The 24,399-nt window shown below is 34.8% G+C and overlaps 1 protein-coding gene across 18 annotated transcripts in view; it reads right to left on the bottom strand.

The window, feature by feature from the left end:
* EHBP1 (EH domain binding protein 1) overlaps positions 1-24,399 on the bottom strand; it is a 368,736-nt gene that overhangs the window by 102,491 nt on the left and 241,846 nt on the right. For all 18 annotated transcript variants that reach the window (XM_042981497.1, XM_042981498.1, XM_042981500.1 and 15 more), the window contains 2 exons: positions 4,308-4,486; positions 3,194-3,242 (listed from right to left, as the gene is read on the bottom strand). In XM_042981497.1, the coding sequence (XP_042837431.1) occupies positions 3,194-3,242; positions 4,308-4,486 (228 nt within the window). The remainder of the gene's footprint in view (positions 1-3,193; positions 3,243-4,307; positions 4,487-24,399) is intronic.

Genomic DNA, 24,399 nt, shown 5'->3' with positions numbered 1-24,399 from the left:
ATTAATTATTACTATCCTGAACTAACCCTTGAAAACAGCACTGTGTTGCTAGGAAGTATTAAAAATATGCCTAAAGGTTCAGATATACTCTTGGAAAAAGTAAGGACCCTCTAGTTGCACTCTCACTTTGGAATATAAAATGTCTAGTCTTTGTAACAACCTAGATGTAGGATCGTAACTCAAAGTTTTTCTTAAAATAAAGGTTAGGAAATTATGTAACAATTTAGAAGGAATTAGTCTTTTGCACTTACATGTTAAAGAGCATTTCTACCTTTGAATTTAATCCTCATCTCAAAGTCTTCCTGGAGTTTAATAAATGTTGTGGAATAAGTAAGAAAGAAAATGAAAAATAAATTGCAATATTAAAACCTCTTCAATTTTCACAGCACTATGTTTCATAATATAGGTACCTCAAAATATTTACTCAAGAGAATGGCTCAGTTGGTGTGCATGTTTAGGCCTGTTTGTTATTTTACATGTTTTAGGAAAATTAAAGTCATTTTCCTCCTCATGTGTCTTGACAACTTGATTGACAGACATCAATTGCAGACCATCACGAAAAGCACCACAGGCAGTATTCTAAACATTTCCCAATTATCTAAAACACTGACATACTGGTTAAGATCATATGTCACAGGTAAATACCTTTTTTATTCAGTACTTTTTACAGACCTGGGAAAATGATTAGCTTCCTTGTGGGGAATCTCCTGCTGGTGTTTTGCTTTATGTAGCAATTCACTTTATGCACACTAACTGCACTAAAAAAACCATTTAAAAACAAACTGAGTTTCTTGTAAGCGAGGTCAAGACTTTATAAAGGAATCTTCCCCTAGGTTAACCTCTTTTGCTGTGGTCAATCACCTGTCTTTTCAGCTGTTTATGTGAGGACGGAAAAAAAAGAGGTCTTTCAAAGAAAATGGTCGTATTCATTCCTAGATGTTATTTAATTGGTAAGGAGGAGTCATTGCCAGTTATATTATGCATCTGCATGGAACTTAAGACCCACGCATTGTTTCTTAGGCTGCTTTAAGTCCAATCAAGGGCAGATGAGGTTATCGGGAAGAATTGTGTGAAGCCGGAAATAAATCTGCAGGTAGTAGCTGATACTCAATGTAGATACCAGGTAGGAAGTTGCAAAGTGATGAAAAGCAAAGATTGTATGACAATTATTTATTCAATTGTGCAATGAATAGGACCATCTAAATTAAAATCCTTTCAAAAAGCCATGATTATCTACGCTAGAAGATCTAATTGAGAAAAAACGTAATAGGATATTCTTCTCTATGTAATAATATGTAAACCCAAGGTATGCTCATCATTCTTAAGTTCCTGAAAAAATAATGTAAAGAAGTGTGACCTAAACCTTAAGGCAAATCTCCATACTCTTAAAAATAGATAGCCAGGTAAAATCAACAATGTTTCCTTTTCAAAATTTCAAACAGTAATTTAAAAGCTTCACTTTACAAAAATAATAATGCTCTATTTTATGCTTTTATCTGCATTTAAATTAGCTTAGTATTTTATTCCAATGCAAAAAAATGCAGGCATAGAACTATCATACAAGCTCTCCTAAATTATACAAGAAATAATTCACAAGAATGACTTACTCTGTAGCATACCTACCACAGATGTGATTTCTATAAGGAAAAATACACTGATATTTTAAGATTACCTTTTTTGGTGGCATATTTCAATTAAAAAACCTAACAGTTTTAAAATGTATTTCTCTAGGGCCATCATCAGGCATTTGTAAAGGTTTTTTTAATGACAATACAAATTTTTGGGTTTAGAGGGCAATAAAAGTAAAAAATTGTTGAATTAAATTCTCATCTGTTAACTGAATTTCTATCAAGATTCCATTTATGGACTTTTTAGCACTCATTGGTGGTTTTAATTGTTTAATTTAAAGTAGACTGAAAACTTTAGACCAGAGGTTATTAATCACTTTGTCCTATGAATCCTTTTGGCAATACGCCCTTTTCAGAATAATGCTGTATGTTTATAAAATACATAGAATTACAGAAGAAACCAGTTACATGAAAAATAAAACCATAAAAATATTAGTAAGACTGAATTTGAGAAACAGCAATACGTATACTTTTGGTGAATGTATTAACAACTGTAATTGTGAAGAAGTGATGAGCTTAAAAGATATGTGAAGGTATTACAACTGCAACTGCAAGGTGCTACCAAAATATCTGAGATTCTTAAGGTGATAAAGTCTTAGGCATGGCTAATGCTAAAGTGGTGTGTTGCCAAAATTCATAATTAAAGGAAATGCTAAATTTCACTTAAAGAATTAAGAAAATAAAATACATTTTCCCCCTAGTCATGTTCAAGAACCCCCTGAATTCTGTCCATAGCTCCCACATTAAGAACTCCTATTCTAAGACCATGTATTTCATTAACTTTTCAGCTGAAGAATTCAATTCAGTATAAAAAACAGAGTACCTACTGTGTGTTGAGTTAGTGCTTCCCTCCTTTCTCATGTCACAGTGCACATACATGTTATAATATTGTACTGTGCACTGGGGTAAATAGTTAAGTTAGCCTGCAACCACAGTCAGCTAGCCCAGCAGCCTCTGGGCAACTCAGCCCCACATAGCCCCACATAGCCCCACATAGCTACCCTGACGGCCAAAAGAATCAATATCCCCCTGCACAGTAATTAGGAAGCTCTGCCCTCAGTATGCTAATTAATTATGTGGAAAAACTATACAGTTTACCAGAAAGTGAAAAAAAACAAAAATAAAAACCAAAACCCAATGTTCGTATCTTTTTGCTTCTAGGAACATATGCTTGCTTTCTTGCATACCTGCCCTCATTCCCTCCCAACATATTTTTCTAAACTCATAATCATTTATGGTACAAGAGCTTTGGGTGCACTTTTTAAAAGCTAAATCTCGAATAAAAACAGTATGCTTTAACAAATATTTAACAGTGAATGAAGTCCACACATATATTGAAATCTGATGCCAGTCTGGCACTTGTGATCTTTAAAGGCCATGACAACCTAGGGTAAGACAACCTAGAGTAAACTATGCATCCTAATTTGCACTGCAAGGAGCAGACTATCTTCTTTCTGTGAGCTGCAGTTATGACCTTACAACACAACCTCACTTTCCCTAAATCAATAAAAGCTGCAGAAGAGCCAAACTGGAAACTATGTATTTTTTTCCTTGGCAATTCTTACCTTTTTGTTGTTCTCTTTAATATCTTGAGGATTCAGAGACTTGTAGTCACTGGGGGAGAAAAAGGCACCGTAAGTACATACAGTATTTGATAAAAACAGCTGCTTAAAAAAAAACTTGAATCTAAAAATTTGACATTCAATAATACCAAAGAGTAACTAGCAATTTCACAGCAGTTCAATCAACAAAACTAATAGTGTGGAAAAGTAAGTAAGTAAGTAAGTAAGTAAATAAATGAATGAATGAATGAATGAATACAGTGATTACATGTTTCATTGCTTTCCATCTAAAAGAGAAGTTAAGGCAGGGCACCAGAGACCCGTCTTGACAACCAAATTTACCATGAGGTAATCCCTTGTTGTCAATGTACAAAGAGCTATGGGCTAATATGTCTCATCTCATTTTAACAGTAACACAATTTTCATAATAATTAAAAAAATTTTTTTTAATGTTTATTTATTTTAGAGACAGAGAGACAAAGCACAGGTGGGGAGGGACAGAGAGAGCCGGAGACAGAATCTGAAGCAGGCTTCAGGCTCTGAGCTGTCAGCACAGAGCCCGATGTGGGGCTCAAACCCATGAGATCATGAGATCATGACCTGAGCCGAAGTCGGACACTCAACCGACTGAGCCACCCAGGTGCCCCTCATAATAATTTAAAGTCAGTTATTTGTATGAGATTAAGAAGAAAAAACTTTTTTTTTTTTTTAAGAGAAGATAGGTTTTAGGCATCAAGAAAGGAGAACTTTTCTTTTTGGCACCCATTTCTTTTCTCAAAAAGCAAAAGGTGTGAGTAATAAGGAAAACAAAGTCAACTGTTTCAGGACATGCGTTAATGAAATTATTTATGTTTGGGGTGCCTGGGTGGCTGAGTCGGTTAAGCATCCAACTCTTGATTTCAGCTCAGGTCATGATCTCACGGTTCGTGAGTCTGGGCCCCACATTGGGTTCTGCACTGACATTGCGGAGCCTGCTTGGGATTCTCCCTCTCCCTCTCTGTGCACATGGGCACACAAAAAAATAAATAAACTTAAAAAAAGAGAGAAGTTATTTAGGTTTTTAAAGAAACTATTATTTACAAAACAATTTATAGGGAATGGAAAATGTTCTACTTACATTAAATCTGGTCTAAAGTGGTGTAATATTGCACAAAAAGATAAACCGTTTCTCCATGATGTAGTAAAATTGGTGATTTTCACTCCCCGGTAGTTTTTTGTAACTTCTTTACACCATACAAGCAATGACTGACTAGCATTTGGCTTTCGCCCCAAAACAGGACTTGGTATAGGACTTGGCTAGAAAAAAAGAAAAAGAGAAAAACATTAAAATAATTTAATGAAAGATGAAAATTAACATTAATTGACCTAAGTAGATCATTTAAACCCTTTGATGTCAGTTTAGGTCCTTCAAAAATGTCAATTCAAGACAAATTAAACCTCCAAGAAGGAGACATGAATCTTAAGTTATTATCTTCAGTTTTAGCCTATGGCATTTGCCTGACAAGGATGTAGATATGCAAGATTTTAAACTCATACATAAGAACAAGCCAAGAGCTACACTGATGGAAACATTATATTGAAGTATTTAAATACTTAAGTCTGAATATCTGTGTAACTCTTATACCCTAAAAAATTTTCCTCAAATACAATCATGGATAAATATAGTTCCTTTTTGACTAGATTAAAAATAATGTATTTTGAAATCTAACTGTAGCACAAATTGTTAGCAGTGGAAAGACCAAGATCCTATTAAGTTTTTTTTTAATACAGTAATCATATTTTTGATAGCACAATGGTAATCATACTCAAACATATTTCTTATATAAATTTTATGATGGCAAAACAGATTTAGAGTTATTAGCAACAGTCAGGTATTGGTAGCAACAGCACACAACAGTGTGTAATTTGGATTTACTCAAAATATCTTCTAATTATCACTGATAGTTACTTTTGTAGGTTAGTTAGGGGTGTGTGTGTGTGTGTGGCTAAATCTTAAGCATATACTTGGTTTTTCCCTTGTTTATATATTTAAAACAATGATGACAAAAAAAAAACTACATAAGATTTTTATCCTAAACTTTTATTATTCTTAAAACCATGTCACTTTCTTTTACTGAATAACAACCACATTTTGTGATAGTAATTGTAAGGCTGGTACAATTGAAAACCATAAAGAAAACTACAATAGGCTTCTGGACTTTAAATTTTGCTATCAGTTAAGAGTGCTGATGATAAACATAAAATAGGGCCCTCTAAAATAAGGTGAAAGGAGGATTATTATTTACCCCTAATATCACTTAAGTTTAACATGCAAACCATTCTCGCTACAAAGCTTACTTAAGAAAGACCAATGATGCCCCCACTTGACAAAAGCATGTTAGTGCCAAAAAATTAAAATCATCAACTCCAAATTGAGATTATACATTCACTGCTCCTGTGAAAAGACTAAGAAACACTAAGGATGTAATTTCTTATTTTTATTATATTTTTATTAACTGCCTTATTAACAAATTCTTATATAAAGCAACCTTACAAAGGGCTGTTCATTAAGTAATCACCTATACAAAGTAAATGTGAAAAATTCATAAGCCAAAAAATTCAATAAATTTAGGTTCAATTCTACTTATTATGAAGAAGTAGGTAAAAATGGAATTCCTAATGTAATAAAGTATTTACTTTAGAATAAATAATAGTTCTTTTAATAACTTCAATTTGACATGTATAAAAATGAATATTAAATATCTTTTTATCTGATGGTTACTTTGCACTGTGATTTTCAAATAGTTCTAGTCACTTAACCTGAAATAGAGTGGAGAATGGTCCACGGATGAGGTAGGGGGATCAATGAACTGGGTACAAACACATTTTTTTCTTAGATTTCCTATTATTTAAAGGATTGTCTTTATTAAAATGTTTTTCTGTATCAAATTATACTACTAAGACATTGATTCAATTACAGCTTGAGTAATAGGTACATGGGCCAGATAATCTGCAAATGTCATTACAATGATTCATTCCAATCATCATTAGCACGTAGACAGGTAATGTACAAAAGTCATTATCATTGGGGCGCCTGGGTGGCTCAGTCGGTTAAGCGGCCGACTTCGGCTCAGGTCATGATCTCGCGGTCTGTGAGTTCGAGCCCCGCGTCGGGCTCTGTGCTGACAGCTCAGAGCCTGGAGCCTGTTTCAGAGTCTGTGTCTCCCTCTCTCTGACCCTCCCCCGTTCATGCTCTGTCTCTCTCTGTCTCAAAAATAAATAAACATTAAAAAAAAAAAAAGTCATTATCATTATGTTACAATCCAGAGTGGCTTTCTGTAAGAATTAGGGAAAACACACAATGTCATTATGATTATAAACATATCCTTGTTTCTAAGAAGGCTCAATATGAAAAGGCTAGAAGAACTAAGCTAAACTTTGGATTTACCCTAACACAACAAAACCCTTGAATTAAACATATCTTACAGATGCTTGCTGCACTGCCAAGAAAAAGAAGTCATATGTAATTGAAGAAACTTTGATGAAATTACAAGCCCTATAACTGGTCATATTGGTTGCAGAGAAATAAAACTGAAGTAGAAGCACTGTACAATAAATCATCCACTTTAGAACGGCTGATCTTTCATCTAATATTTTGCAGAGGGTTACAAATAAATAAGCAGTTAAATAATTTCAAAGCTTTCAGGATATGAATGAATGTCATTTCTTGTTTCTTGCTATAGCTGGCTCCTGATGTGGCAGGTTAATTTATTTCTCTGTCTCTGTTTCCTCATCTACAAAATGGGGATTGTAATGGTACCTAGTGTACATAGTGTCATTATAGTAAGAGGACTGCCTCTCCCTCCTCCCATCCATTATTGCTCATTACCACTCTCTCCCTTGATTATTCTGAACCGTATCAACCTCTTTTCTGTTCCTTGGATATCCAAGACATGGTCCACCTTTGCATCTTTGTACAGATTGTTCCATTTACCTGGATGTTCTCCTGTCAGATATCTGCATGATTAACTCCAATGCAACCATTTTCATTATGCCTGTTATGACAACCCTATTTAATAATGCAACCCATCTCCATCATTCAACCTCAACCCCACACTCCTGACTACCTTACCTTGCTCTGTTTTTTTGATAGTACTTACCATCCTATGGTCCATATACTTTATTTTGGTTATTACCAAAATATGCTTATTGGTCATGCTTACTGCTTATTACTTTGTCCATTCTCACTAAATATAAGGTCTGTGAAGACAGGGGTCTATGTTTGTTTCATTAACTTATCCTAAGAGTCAGCAGGCACTCAATAAATGCTTCTAAATAAACAGATGCAGGCAAAACACTTGGCAAAATGTATGGCACATAGAAACAACTCCATAAATGTTAATTACAACTATTATTACTACTACCAATACATTATCAGCACTTGAATTCCTATTTTTGAGGGTCTTTTGGAAACTTAAAAGGCCATGAATTCTTCAAGATTAGTGAAAAATATTTTTGCAAACAAAGCTTTAGCTGGAAGATAATCTTGATACTTTATGTACAAAATGGAGCACTTGGAATTCTTGGCAATGTATCTACTTTTATGAGTTTGGTGAAAAAAGCAGCTCTGAGTGACTTTAATTTAATGCTTTCCAAAGAAAGGAAAACATCAAAATCTGGTCATTAATGGTAGAACCAAACTATCAGATGCTGGAACAACTCTTTTTAAAAGTTCTTTATTTATGCAGTGACCAGATGTATGAGAAGACATCTTCATTTAACATACTGGGAAAGTAAACCACAGATATTACAGTTATATTTGTTATGTACAAGAGAGGAAATTTCTAAAAGCCATTCTTATAACTTTATGATCAGATTAATCAGAATCTGACTGATTTTGAAGAACTGATCTGCTTCATTAGGTGATCCTTCCATTTCTCTCTAAATCAAGCTACTATATGGATGCAATGGTACCAATCTCAGCTTAACTAAGAACTACAAATAGATGCCAATCATCATGATTATAGAGCCAATTTGAAGACATTACCGTGGAGAGGAAATAGGACTTGAAACCGTTGTTTCACTTAACAGTTCTGTGTTCTAGTATAATTTTAATGCATTGTTTCTGTTAACATAGCATTTTACATATTAAAGATAATAAGGCCACCTAGTTACTCTTTCTATCAATGGCGAGAGGATTGCTTTCAGAAAACCTAGTCAAATAACTTGTTACAAAATTTCCTAAATTTTAATAGCTGTAAGAAATTTCAATTCCATTTTTTCTGCTCTACCCCTCTCACTATAGTTGCTTTCTCTTTGCTCTTTCCTCTTCTTCCACTGATACAAGCACATATATATTCCTCTAGGTATTGCTCTAAATAGTTTTTTCTCTTTCCACACTTTGAGCTGATTCACTCCCAGGATTTCAACTATCACTTCCATGCAGATGATTCCCAAATATACATTTATAGTTCAAACTATCTCAAGTTGACATTTCCAGCTGGCCGTCCTTCCTGCCATATAAAATTCAAACTCAATATGTTCAAAACCATAATTATAATCTTTCCTTACAACCTGCTTCGTTTTCATTATGTTTACAAATGATACTGCTATTGTCCCAATTATCTAGACTTTTAATCTCAGAATCAGCTTTGACCTCTTCCTTCTCCAATCATCCCTTATTAATATAAGTTAATTCATGGGAAATTTTGATCCTATTGCTATAACCTATCTTCTTTTGTCTAGCTATTGCAAAATCTTGCTAATAGGTCTTCTGTTTTTCAAAATTCCCCTTTATCTGATTCATTGCCATAGCAACAAACTTCTTAAAGCACAGCTCAAAGTATCTAATGACTGTTAAACACACAAAATGACATCAAAATACTTTTGAGAAGTGAATCCCAAATCTCTTTCAATGTATCTACTCTCCAGGATGATTATTCTCTAGAATCACTATGCTCTCCTCCCTAGTCCCAGCTCCCCTACTTCCTGTCTTTGATCATACAGATTGTCACCTCACTTTGGAGTATCTTCTGTCCCAAGTACAACTGCTACAATTCCACTTTAACTTCAAGATAATTGCACAAGAGGGGCACCAGGGTGGCTCAGTCAGTTAAGTGTCTGACTCTTAATTTTGGCTCAGGTCATGATCTCCCAGTTCGTGAGTTCAAGCCCCACATCATGTTCTGTGCTGACAGTGCGGAGTCTGCTTGGGATTCTCTCTCTCCCTCTTTCTCTGCCCCTCCCTGGCTTGTGCTTTCCCTCTCTCTCAAAATAAATAAGTAAACTTTAAAAATATGTTTTTTTTTAAAAAAAAGATTATTGCACATGAAATCTCTCCAACTCCAGTCAGTAGGAATTTTCAATATTCCTTTGACTCTCATATAGAATTTTTCTTACAATATGTTATTTCTTCCCTCTACAAAAAGACTTAATTCTTCATTAATCCATACAGTATATTCTGAGCATTTACTATGTCCCACAGGCAATGTTAAAATCTTTACATGGATTAGCTCACTTAATCTTCACAACTCCTTTGAGTTAAGTGCTATTATTCCCAATTTCAGTTGAGGAAACTTAAGTCACACAGCTAAAAAGTAAAGGAGTTAGGATCTATACCAAGGTGTTCCCACTCCAGAGCCTGTGCTCTTATCCAACATGCATTTCACATTTCAAGATAATGCAGCTTTAGGACCTCAGCAGAAACTGTAAGTTTCTTGAGACTAGTAGTTGCCTTAGTTTACTTCTTACCTTTTTCAGAGCTTAGTGACTGACTGCCCAGTGTATATTAAGTTAATTGATTCTAAAAAGGCAATTGATCCAAAAATTTTAAGCTTTAGGAGTACTTAGTTGATAAAACCCTTTGTCCATTCTTTGGATTTTATTTACTTATTTAAAAAAAAATTTTTTTTTATGTTTGGGCGCCTGGGTGGCTCACTTGGTTAAGCATCCGACTTTGGCTCAGGTCATGATCTCACTGTTTGTGGGTTCGAGCCCCGCATCCGGCTTGGTGCCGACAGCTCAGAGCCTGTTTCAGATTCTGTGTCTCCCTCGCTCTCTGCCCCTCCCCCACTTGCGCTCTGTCTCCATCTCAAAAATTAAAAAAACATTAAAAAAAATTAAAAAAAATTATGTTTGTTTATTTTTGAGAGAGAGAGAGAGAGAGAGAGGGAGAGACAGGGAGAGAGGGAGAGAGAGAGAGAGAGAACGAGCGAGGGAGAGGCAGAGAGAGAAGGAGACACAGAATCCGAAGCAGGCTCTAGGCTCTGAGCTGTCTGCACAGAGCCTGATGCTGGGCTGGAACCCACAGACCGTGAGATCATGACTTAAGCTGAAGTCGGACACTCAACCGACTGAGCCACCCAGGCACCCGCCCCTCTTTGGATTTTAGAGTATTGGTTAGAAGTAGAACTAGAAGTAGAACTGTCAGTCCACAGCAGTGAAATATATACTACTATTGCTAAAACTGTAGGACATTTTTGTCTCCCTATTGCTGATTCTGGGAGTCTTCCCCCAATTATTACAAATTTTCAAAAACAATTGAGGAAACTGTGGATAAACCTTACAATTTGGGGAGCACAAAACAAAAGCAGTGGTGAGAACAGTAACACTTGTATTTGCACCGTTAATTCTTCTTCAAAGTGTTTCATTTAAATAACTTCATTTTATTCTCATAGAGAAATTGAGGTATTATTTTACTTCTAGACAATCTGAAAGATTATGCTGTAATTAAATTAATATTGGGAGGAACTTGTGCTTATATTAAAGGACTACCATCTGAACACAATTTTTGGTTGCTGGTTTTTGGTTTTTTTTAGTTTATTTATTTTTGACAGTGTGAGCATGAGCTGGGGAGGAGCAGAGAGAGAGGGAGACACAGAATCCGAAGCAGGCTCCAGGCTCCAAGCTGTCAGCACAGACCCTGACGCGGGGCTCGAACTCAAGAACTGTGAGATCATGACCTGAGCCGAAGTCGGACGCCCAACTGACTGAGCCACCCAGGTGCCCCAACTGGTTTGTTTTTTTTTTTAAGTTTATTTATTTATTTTTGAGACAGAGAGCAAGAGTGTGAGTGGGGGAAGGGCAGAGAGAGAGGGAGACAGAGAATCTCAAGTAGGCTCTTGAGTTGTCAACCAAGAGCCTGACGTGGGCCTCAAACTCAAGAATGGTGAAATCATGACCTGAGTTGAAATCAAGAATTGGACCCTTAACCAACTGAGCCACCCAGGCGACCCTGAACACAATTTTTAAAAAGCTGAACAAAATGTTAGAAAACATTCTAAGATACATCAAACAACTATCCTCAAATCAAGATCTTGGACAGACTAGGTAACTGGAGAGTGAGCAAAGCTCTCACAGCTGCTTTTGTAATGGTTGCTCTGCAAGAGTGAACTGAGGGGCAGAGCTGCACTTTTGGTAGATTCCCAAATAGCAATATGCACCCCTCAACCCTCAAAAGTAGAAAAAATAAAATAAAATGGGAACAAAAAATAGTGAAATTGGAAATACGCATACAATACAAAGGATCAACAAAGCCAAAAGTTGCTTCTTTGAAATGACAAAATCAAACCTCTGATATGACTGAACAAGAAAAAAAAAAAGAAGAAAGCAAATTCCTAGAAAAGCATAGCTAGAAGAGACAGAAAGCCTGGATAGTTCTTGTTGCTATTGAAGAAACTGAATTTGTAATTGAAATCCTTCCTATAAACAAAATTTCAGGTGGTTTTATTGATAAGTTCCACCAAACATTCAAGGAAGAAATATGTCCAACATTACACTTATTCTTCCAGAGAATAGGAAAAATGAGTTTATTCTCCAACTCATTTCATGATCCTAGCAAACCCTGATACCAAAACTCAATAGAAAAAGAAAAAATTACAGGAAAACCTGTCATGAATATAGAGGCAAAAGTGTAAATAAAAATATTAGCATGTTGAACCTAGCAATTTATAATTGAACAAACTGGACAATTAACCAAGGAATGCACATTTGACTTAACATTAGCAAACCTATTGAGGTAACTTGCCAAATTAACAGATGATAGGGGAAACTGTGTAGATATAATCATCTAAATAGATACAGAAAAACATTTAACAAAATGTAATGTCCATTTATATTCTATAAAATAGTCCTAGCAAATTGATAGTAACAAGATTCCTTAACTTGTAGAATCTTCAGCAACTATCTCAATGATGAAATATTTAAGATTTTTCCTTTGAGAGTGGGGATCTACCACCACTTTTATTTACCATTGTTTTGGAGGTCTTAGCTAGTTTTAAGGCCAGAAAGAGATATAATGTTGTAAATACTGGAAAAGAATCAAAATGGTAAAAGTGACATTATTTGCAAATAATATAATTAAGTACATAGAAAATCCAAAAGAACCTATAGATAATTTATTAGGATGAATATGAGAATTTAAGGAGGTTGCTGTGTACAAAAAACAATGTACAAAAGTAACTGCATTCCTATACACCAACAAAAGCAGTTAGAAATTAAAAATTTTAAGACCATTCACAGTGGCATAAAAAAATTACTAAGGAATAAATCTACAAATAATGTGCATGAGTCTAACTAAAAAACTATCAAGATTTACTGTGAGAAAATACAGGAATCTTAAAGAGGTAAAGAAATATACCATATCCATGGATTAGAAGACACAATTTATAAAGACACCAATTATTTCCAGGGAGAAAGGGTTAACCAAAAGATCTAAGACCTTTATGAGGAAATGACCTCGAGTTTACCTTCCAGCAATGTTCCCACAGAAATATATTGGATGAACATCAACGTGAAAGGTCAAGTTTGTTACCAGGCAACATTACTTATTGTAAAAATGACCCCGGCTTGGTGAACTGCATCTACACTTGGAAGCCTGTCAATAAACTATAAATGCCTATTGAAAAATAAAGGCCACAGCTTCCTTGTGCTTACAGTGATTCTGGCACTTAAATGTGTCCCTCGAGGGATCTAATGGTTAAACATACAGGTGTACAAGAGTATGTATCTTATAAACCAGAGTGGTCCACACTTACCCATCTTGCAACTGAACAATTCACGGGGAGTTGAACTATGGCACTGCATACCTGATGCTATAATGCTTACATACTGCATTTCTTTGCCTTCTATAAAGCTAAGTAATCTAGTGCCAAGTTATTTTATACACACCCATACACAAAGGGCTTATAATCAGAATGAAAATCTGCTCTATCACATTATTAAGAGAACTGCAAAAGACACTACTACATACTTCCCTCCCAGGAAGGCTAAAGGTAAAAACTCTTTTAATTAAAAGGAAATTAATATTTTAATGAAATTAAAAATATCAAGTGTTGACAAGAATGTGGAGCAAAGGGAACTTACACAAAGCTCACGGGAAAACTCTGGCATCATCTATTATGATAAATCTGAAGATGTGCATATGCTATGACCCAGCAATCCTAGGTTTATAACCTACAGAAACTCATGGTTATACAAGATAGAACACATGTTCAAAAATGTTCACAGCATTTTTGCACTGTCACAGCAGCACTGTTTACAATTTCCCATATGTGAAAATTATTCTAATATTAGAATTATATATGTTGTTGGTGACAACAATAAAATAGATCTTAAAATTGTGATCTGTTCAGATAGTGAAATAACACCACACACACACACACACACACACACACACACACACACACACACACGCAGAGAGAGACAGACAGAAAGAAGGGAGGGAGAGGAGAGAGATTGAGAGAAGTACAGAAAACATTTAATCCTAAAATATACTATTGACAAAAGAAAACAGGTACAAAATCATATATATATATACCAGGTGATTCCATTTATATAAAATGAAAAACCAGTCAAACCTAACATTATATTATTCAAGGATTTGTAGTTAAAATTTCTGGAGTGATTTCAAAGATCTAATTCTTTTGGTGTTTACATAGATGTTCACTTAAAATAATTTTCTTAAGCTGCATATATGTTTTATGCACTTTTTTGTATATATTTTATATACATTTCTGTTTCACAGCAAAAATGTTTAAGAAAAATATTGGAATTGCTGGTTTAAAAATAATGAAGTAAAGATGGTGGTTTCCCCATGCAATCTGAAAATCACCTGAAGGTAACAAGGATAATGAGAAACAAAAGTAAACCTTTATCAGCCTGAAGTAGGAGACATATGGAACCCTGACTACAATATATGGGGATGTTCTAACAATAAATTAATAAACAAATTTCCCAAATTACCAGAAGAATCAATTATAAATAAAACAAGGAAAACATAACTCATATAGTGCAAAAAAAAATTTAAAAGAAAGCATAATTATAAAATAGGATTTCAGAACCAGGACAGAACCAGATAGATAATTATATATCTAATAATTACATACAATAGAGACAGTAGAAATAGGCCCACATACAATAGCAGGGGAGAGAAGGTTGACCTTAAGGACTTGTGTGAAAAGACTGGTGGTGATATTAACAAATATTACTCTTCTTATATGTGTAATCAAATATGACAACATTTGGAAGATCTGCAGGACTTGGGGAATCAATATTGTCCAGTGAACAAAACACATAATATTACAAAACCATGCATCAACAAAATATCCATTTGAAATTGCAAGATAAACCAAGGTATGATTTCAGATTCTGCATGTCAAATAAAAAAAAACTATCAGTTGTGAGTTTTCATGTAGTATCAAAGAAGACAATCTATAATTATTTGAAAAGTCTATTAAAATTATCTTTATTTTTCCAACTGTAAGTGTGAACATCAGATTTTCTTTATATACTTCAACCAAATAGCATATTTACAACAGATTAAATACTGAAGCTATCTCTACTAAGCCAGTCATTAGAGTGTGGCAAAAGTGGAAAAAATTTCATTCTTTTTACTAAATTGTTTTTGTTTTGGAAAATATAGTCATTTTTCCAAAAAAAATGTTATTTATGTATGTAATTGTTTATTATTTTTATTTTATTTGAGAAAGTGTACATGAGAGAGCATGCATGTGAGAGAGGGAAGGGCAGAGGGAGAGGGAACAAGAGAATCTCAATCAGGCTCCATGCCCAGCACCGAGCCTGACACAGGGGTCAATCTCACCACCATGAGAACATGACCTGAGCTGAAATCAAGAGTGGGACGCTTAACCAACTGAGACACTTATACACCCTATTATTATTATTTTAAATGAATTAATATACTTTTTAATTTTCTCATTTTTAATTTCTAATATTATAAGTATCAATAGGTATAGCTCACATAAAAATTCTTTGGGGCCCTGAATAACTTAAAACATTTTTATTATAGTAAAGTACACATAATTTAGTTTGTACCATCTTAACCAGTTTTATACATTTTTAAGAATGTTTATTTTTTTAAAAAAAATTTTTTTTAAGTTTATTTATTTTTGAGACAGAGAGAGACAGAGCATGAACGGGGGAGGGGCAGAGAGAGAGGGAGACACAGAATCGGAAGCAGGCTCCAGGCTCTGAGCCATCAGCCCGGAGCCTGACGCGGGGCTCGAACTCACGGACCGCGAGATCGTGACCTGAGCTGAAGTCGGACGCTTAACCGACTGAGCCACCCAGGCGCCCCAAGAATGTTTATTTTTGAGAGAGAGAGAAAGTGGGGAAGGGGCAGAAAGAAAGGGAGACAGAGGATTCATAGCAGGCTCCACATGGTCAGCACAGAGCCTGACACAGGGCTCGAACTCATGAACCATGAGATCATGACCTAAGCTGAAGTTGGATGCTTAACCAAATGAGCCACCCAGGAGCCCCATCTTAACCATTTTTAAATGCACAGTTCAGTGGTATTAAGTACATTCCCTATTGTTGTGCAACCATCATGACTGTCCATCTCCAGAACACATATCTTGCAAAACTGAAACTCTATACCCATTGAACAGTAATTTCCCATTTCTGCTTTCCCACAGCCTCCAGCAACAATTCTACTTTCTGTATGATAGAACTGTTGTTACATAAGATACCTTATGTAAGTGTAATCACATGTATTTATCATTTTGTGACTGGCTTATTTCACTTAGCATAATATCCTCAGGGTTCACTGATGTTAGAGCTTATGTCAGAATTTCTTTCCTTTTCAAAGCTAAACAATATTCCACTGTGTGTGTGTGTGTGTGTGTGTGTGTGTGTGTGTGTGTGTATATATATATATATATATATATATATATATATCACATTTTGTTTATCCGTTCATCTGTTGATGGACACATGGGTTGCTTCCATGTTTCAGCTACTGTGAATAATGCTGACTATAAATGTAACTATACAAATATCTCTTTAAGATCCTGCTTTCAAGTCTTTTAGATATACATCCAGAAGTGAAATTGCTGGATCATATGGTAATTCTATTTTAAATGTTGTGAGGAACATCTATAATGTTTTCCATAGTGGCTGAACCATTTTATATTCCCACCAGTGGTGCACAAGAGTCTCAATTTCTCCACATCCTCACCAACACTTGTTATTTTCTTTTCCTTCCTTTCCTTTTTGTTTTTCCTTTGATAGTAGTCACCCTAATGAATGTGAAGTGGTATCTCACTGTGATTTTGATTTACATTTCTCTAATGACTAGGGATTTTCAGCATCTTTTCACATGCTTATTGGCCATTCATATATTTTCTTTGGTGAAATGTCTATTCAAGTTCTTTGTTCATTTGCTTTTTGTTGTTGACTTTTAGGAGTTCTCTCTATACTCTGAATATTAGTTCTTCATCAGACATATAACTTGGAAATATCTTCTCATATTATGCAGGTTGCCTTTTACTCTGTTGATTGTGTCCTTTCATGAATATAAGTTTTAAATTTTCATGAAGTCCATTTGCCTATATTTTTTTGGTTACTTGTACCTTGGGTCTTACATCCAAGAATTCATTCTCAAATCCAAACTTGTGAAGCTTCTGCCCTATATTCTCGTATAAGAGTTTTATAGTTTTAGTTCATACATTCAGGTTTTTGATCCATTTTGAATCAATTTTGTACAAGGTGCTAGGTAAGGACCCAATTCCATTCTTTTGCAAGTAGATATCCAGTTTTCCCAGAACCATTTGTTGAAAAGACTGTACTGTCCCCACTGAATGGACTTGGCACCCTTCTTGAAAACCATTTGACCATATATGCAAGGGTTTATATCTGAGCTCTCTATTCTACTGCCCTATATGTCTGTCTTTATGTCAGGACCACATTGTTTTGATCACTGTAGCTTTGTAGTAAGTTTGAAATCAGGAAGGTGAGCCCTCCAAAACTGTTCTTTTTCAAGATTGTTTGGCTATTTGGGATACCCTAAGATTCCATATGAACTTTAGAATGGATTTTTCTATTTTTGCTTTTTTAGGATTTTATTGGGGATTGCATTAAATCTATAGGTCACTTTGGGTGGTATTGACATCTTAACAATATTAAGTCTTCCAATCCATAGACATCTGTTAAACATAGCCATTTATTCGTGTCTTCTTTATTTCATCATTGTTTCCTACTTTTCAGTTCACAAGTCTTTCACTTCCTTAGTTAATCCCTAAGTATTTTATCCTTTTGATATGACTGTAAATGGAATTGTTTTCTTAACTTACTTTTCATACTGTTCATTGTTAGAGATACAACGCAACTTATTTTTGTGAAGACTCTGTAACCTTTGCCAAACCATCTATTCTAGCAATATTTTTTGTGTGGAATCTTTTGAGGTTTTCTATATATAAGATCATAATCATCTATGCAGAGGAATAGTTTTACTTCTTCCATTCTAATTTTGATGGCTTTTGTTTCTTTTTCTTGCCTAACTGCTCCAACTAGGACTTCCAGTGTTACACTGAATAGAAGTGGAGACAGTAAGCACCCTTGCTTTGTTCCTGATATTAGAGTAAAAGCTTTTAATCTTTCATCACTGAGTATGATATTAACTGTGAGTTTTTCATATATGGCTTTTATTACCTTGAGATAGCTCCCATGTATTCCTACTTTGTTGTTTTTTTTTTTTATCATGAAAACGTATTGAATGTTATTATTTACTTTTTCTACATTTATTGAGATAATCATGCAGTTTCTATCCTTTACCTTAATGAGGTGTTGACTGATTTTCATATGTTGAACCACCCTTGCATTCCAGGAATAAATTCCTCTTGGTCACAATTCTTTTAGTATGCTGCTGAATTCAGTTTGCTAGTATGTTGTTGAGGATTTGTGCATCAATGTTTATAAGAAATACTGGTCAGTAGTTTCCTTTTCTTGTAGTGTCTTGGGCTTTGTTATCAAGGCAATGCTGGCCTTACAGAACGAGTTAGGATGTGTTCCCCCCTCTTTAATTTTGGGGATGATTTGTGTTTTTTCTTCTTTAAATGTTTGGTTGAATTCACTAGTGAAGCCACCAGGTCCAGAGCTGTTGGGATATTTTGATGACTAACTCAAGGTCCTTACGAGTCACAGGTGTGTATTCAGATTTGTGTTTCTTCATGAGTCGGTAATGGTAGGTTTTGTTTCTAGGAATTTATGCATTTCATATAGGTTATCCAATTTGTGGGCATACAGCTGTTCCTAGTATTGTCTTATAATTCTTTCTATTTCTGTAGAATTTCTAATAACGTCCTCACTTTCATTTTTGATTATAGTAATGTGACTCTTCTCTCTTTTTGTCTCTGTCCATCTGTCTAAAGGTTTGTTAATTTTGTTGATCTTTGCAAGAACTTTTGGTTTCACCAGTTACCTCTATCTTTTTTCAAAGACGTATTCTTTTAGGAGTGTAGTTTTACAAAAAATGCAGAGGAAAGTATAGAGATTTCTCATATATGCCCTGCCTCCACACAGGCATAGCCTCTCCCATTATCAATATCACTCATCATAATGGTACATTTTTTATCAATAATGTTATTCATCATCTCACACAGTTACCACTTCTTTATGTGTGGTGAAAACACTTAAGATCTATTCTCTTAGCAAATTTCAAGTATACAATATTCTTAATTACAGCCACCTTCTTGTACATTAGATCACTAGATCTTATTCACACTACATAAAACTTTATACCCTTTGACCAACATCTTCCCACTTCCACAGTTTATCTTAGGGTTCACATTTGGTGTTGTACATTCTATCAATTTGGACAAATGCATAATGACATATGTCCATCATTGTAATATTTTACAGAATATTTTTGCTCCTCTGTGCTCTACCTAGTCATATTTCCTCTACACCCAGGTCCTGGCAACCACTGAGCTTTTTACTGTCTCCACAGTTTTGCCTTTTCTAAGATGTCATATAGTTGGGCCCACACAGTATGCAGCCTTTTCTGAGTGGCTTTCTTCACTTAATAATAAGCACTAAGGTTCCTCCATGTCTTTCCATGTCTTGATAGTTCATTTCATTCTAATGTTTAATAATAACCTGTTATCCAGGTACCACAGTTTAGTTACCATTCACCTACTGAAGGAGATTTGGGTTGCTCCAAGTTTTAGCAATTATGAATAAGCTGCTATAATAATCCATGTGCAGGTTTTTGTGTGGATATGTCTTCTACTCTTTTGGATAAATACCAAGAGGTACAACTCCTGGATCATATGGTAAGACTGTTTACATTTTTAAGAAACAGCCAAACTGTCTTCTAAAGTAGCTTTATACCATCTTGCATTACCACCAGCAATGAATTAAGAGTTCTTGTGTCCCACATCCTTGTCAGGATTGGGTGTTGTCAGTGTTCCAAATTTGGGCCATTCTAATAAGTGTATAGTGGTATCTCATTGTTTCAATTTGCATTTCCCTGATTACATGTGATATGGAGCATCTTTTAATAGGCTTATTTGAAATCTGTAAATGTTCTTTGAAGAAGTGTCTGTAAGGTCATTGGCGCATCTTTAAATAAGGGTTGTTTTCTTATTGTGGAGTTTTAATAGTTCTTTGTATCTTTTAGATAACAGTTTTAATCAGATGTGTCTTTTGCAAATATTTTCTCCATTTGTTGCTTGTCTTTCCATTCTCTCCATACTACTTTCCGTAAAGCAGAAGTTCGTAATTTTAATGAAATCCAGATTATCAATTATTTCTTTCATGGATCATGCTCATGGTGTGTATCTTAAAAAGGCATCACCATGCCCAAGGACACACCTACATTTTCTTCTATGTTATCTTCTAGGAATTTTACAGTTTTGCATTTTATATTTAGGTCTACGAATCATTTAGAATTAATTTTTGTGATGGATATAACATCTATGTCTATATTCATATTTTTGCATACGGATGTCTACTTGCTCTAGCACTATTTGTTCTATTGTTTTTCTATTCTTTATTTCATTTGTCTTTGCTATAATTTTTGTTATTTCCTTCCTCTGCCAGCTTTGGGTTTAATTTTTTCTTTTTCTAGTTCCTTAAGTTGTAAAGTTAGGTTATTGAATTGATATTTTAAAAAATATTTTTAATGTTTTTATTTATTTTTGAGAGAGAGAGAGAGAGAGAGAGAGAGAGGGAGGGAGACACAGAAACTGAAGCAGGCTCTAGGCTCTGAGCTGTCAGCAAAGAGCCTAATCCACAAACCATGAGATCATGACCTGAGCTGAAGTGGGACCCTTAACCAACTTAGCCACCCAGGCGCCCAGAGATCTTTCTTTTTAAAATTTTAATGATATATTTAACCCAATATATTAAAAATATTTCCAATTCCCATATTCCAATAATTACTGCTTTAAATTATTAGTTATTTTCTATTCTTGGTGTGAACTAAGTCTTTAAAATTCAGTATGCATTTGGCACTTATAACACATCTCAATTCAGACAGGTGCTGAATGGCTACAGGTGCTGAATGGCTGTCATGTGAGAAAGTACAGTTATAGACTGGTTGTGGTTTTTTTAATTAATAAAAATTTTATATATTTAAGGTATACAATGTGATGTTTTGATACACATACATATTGTATGTGTATAATTACTATAGCCAAGACACTTAGGTTGTTTCCATATTTTGGCTATTCTAAATAATGCTGCAATGAACACTAAAGTGTGGATATCTCTTTGAGATACTGATTTCATTTCCTTTGGATATACAGCCAGAAATGGGATTGCTGGATCATCTGTTAGTTCTATTTTTAATTTTGGGGGGGAATCATCACACTTTTTCCATAATGGCTGTATCAGTTTAAATTCCCACCAATAGTGTACAAGGATTCTTTTTTCTCCACAGTCTTGCCCACACTTGTCATTGTTTTTAAAGTTTATTTATTTATTTTGAGAGAGAAAGAGAAAGTACAAGCAGGAGAGCGGCAGAGAGAGGGAGAGAGAGAGAATCCTAAATAGGCTCTGCACTGTCAGCGTGGAGCCTGATGTAGGGCTCAAACTCATGAACCATGAAATCATGATCTGAGCTGAAGTCGGATGCTTAATCGACTGAGCCACCCAGGTGCCCCAACACTTGTTATTTTTTGTGTTTGTGATGATAGCCATCCTAGCAAGTGTTAAGTATTATTTTACTGTGGTTTTGATTTGTATTTCTTGGTGATTAGTGGCACTGACCACCTGTTTCATATACCTGTTGGCCATTTGTATGTCTTCTTTGGAATAATGTCTATTCATGTCCTCTGCCCATTTTTTAATTGGGTTGTTTTCTTCCCATTGGGCTGTACTGAGTCCCGTATGTATTTTACATATTAACCTCTTATTAGATATAGGATTTTGCAAATATTAGCTCATTTTGTAGGTTGCTTTTTCATTTTTTTACGGTTTCCTTTGCTGTGCAGAAGCTTTATGGATGATGTAGTCCCACATGCTTATTTTTGGTTTTGTTCACTTTGCTTTTGATGTCATATCCAAGATATCATTGCAAAACTGATACCAAAGAGCTTTTCCTCTAAGTTTTCTTCTAGGAGATTTATGGTTGTATGTTTAAATCTTTAATCCATCTTCAGCTGATTTTTGTGTATGGTATAAGGGACAAATTGTATTCTTTTGCATGTGGACAGTTTTCCAAGCATAATTTATTGAAGAGACTGTTCTTTTCTATTGTGTATTCTTGGCACCTTTGTTGAAGATCAGATGAATGTATATGTGTGGGTTGATTTCTGGGCTATCTCTGATGTTCCATTGGTTTATGTGTCTGTTTTTATGCCAGTACCATACTGTTTTGGTTACTATAGCTATGTAATATAATTGGAAATCAAAAAGGGTGTTACTTCCAATAATGTTCTTCTTTCTCAAGGCTGTATTGGCTATTTGGACTCTTTTGTGGTTCCATATGAATTTTAGGATTGTTTTTCCTATTTATGTGAAAAATGTCATTGGAATTTCAATAAAAATTGCATTAAATCTGTAGATCACTCTGGTTGGTATGGATGTTTCATTTAATTTTTTTTTTTAATTTTACAGTGAGAGAGAGCACGAGTGGAGGAGAGGGACAGAAGGAGAGGGAGGGACACAGAGAGACACACGGGGGGGGGGAGGGAGGGAGAGAGTCTCAAGCTGAGCGTGGAGCTTGATGTGGGACTCAATCGCACCATTCTGAAATCTTAACCTGTGCCAAAATCTAGAGTCAAATGCTCAAGTAACTGATCCACCCAGGTGCCCCATTGTGGATATTTTAACAATATTAATACTTCCAATTCATGAACACAGTTTATCTTTCTGTTTCTTTGCGTCTTCTTCAATTTACTTCAACGTTTTATTGTTTTTGAGCGTACAGATGTTTCACCTCCTCTGTTAAATTTATTCGTAAGTTTTCTTCTTTTTGATGCTGTTGTAAATGTAATTGTTTTCTTGATTTCCTTTTCATAGAGTTCATTATTAGTGTCAAGAAACACTACTGATATTTGTGTGTTGATTTTGTATTCTGCATCCAACTTTCCTGAATTTATTAGTTTGAACAGTTTTTTTTAGTGGAGTCTTTAGGGTTTTCTACATACAGGATCATGTCTTCTGCCAACAGATAATCTTAGGTCTTCCTTTCAGATTGGGTTACCTTTTGTTTACTTTCCTTGCCTACCTATTCTAAGACTTCTAGTATTTTACTGAATAGAGGTGGGGACAGTGGGTACCCTTGCCTTTATCAGATATTAGAGGAAAAGTTCAGTTTTTCCTGGTTGATTATGAGGTTAGCTATAGGGTTTTCATAAATGACCTTTACTGTGTTGTAGTAAGTCTGTCTGTATCTATTTTGTTGGGAGTTTTTATCACAAATGAATGCTGAACTTTATCAAATACTTTTTTAAAAATACTTATTTTGCAGAGAGAAGGAGAGTACAAGGAGGAGAAGAGCAAAGAGAAAGGGGGACAGAGGATCTGAAGCAGGTTCCATGCTGACAGCAGCAAGCTGATGCAGGCTCAACCCATGAACTGCAAGATCATGAACTTAGCCGAAGTTGGATGTTCAACAGACTGAGCCACCCAGGTGCCCCAGTCAAATACTTTGTTTTGCACTTACTGAAAAGCTCATGGGGTTTCTATGTTTCATTCTGTTTATGTGGAGTAACATGTTGAAGGTGTATAATTTTGTTGATGTACTGTTTGATTTGGTTTGCTAATATTTTATAGAGCATGTTTGCATCTACACTAAACTGAACAGAAATAACGCCCTGAGTTTTCTTTTCTTATGGTGTCTTTGTCTGACTTTGGTATCAGAGTAATGTTGGCCTCGTCAAAGCATTCCCTCTTCTTCTATTTTCTGAAAGAGTTTAAGAACTGGTTTTAATTGTTCTTTGAATGTTTGGTGGAATTCACCTGTGTAGCCATCTATTCCTGGGCTTTTCTTTTTTGGGAGGTTTGTGATTATTCCTTTAATCTCCTTATTTGTTATTGGTCTGTTCAGTCTCTCTATTCCTTCTTCATCTTGTTTCAGTAGGTTTTATGTTTCTAGGAATTTCTCCATTTGTAGTGAAGTGTTTAAATTCCTTTCTCATTTCCTTCTGTGTATATTCTATAGCTATTTTCTTTGTGGTTACCATTCAACACCCTAAAGATACAACACTAAATTTACACCAGCTTAATTTCAGTGACATATAAATATTTTTCTGCTTTTACAACTCTATCCACACCCTCTTCAGTTGTCAAAAAATTACATCTTCATACACAGTGTGTTCAAAAAACATAAACTCATAATTCTTTAATGCATTAGTCTCTTATATAGGAAACAAAATGTAGTGTTACAAGCAAAGTTACAATAATACTACCTTTTAGACTAATAATTTTTAAAACTGTATTAATCTCTTAAATCATTTAAAAATCAAAAAGTTTTTTTATTTCAG

The sequence above is a fragment of the Panthera tigris genome, chromosome A3, assembly GCF_018350195.1.
Source record: "Panthera tigris isolate Pti1 chromosome A3, P.tigris_Pti1_mat1.1, whole genome shotgun sequence".
NCBI lineage: Eukaryota > Metazoa > Chordata > Mammalia > Carnivora > Felidae > Panthera > Panthera tigris.
This window is presented reverse-complemented; position numbering and strand designations above follow the sequence as displayed.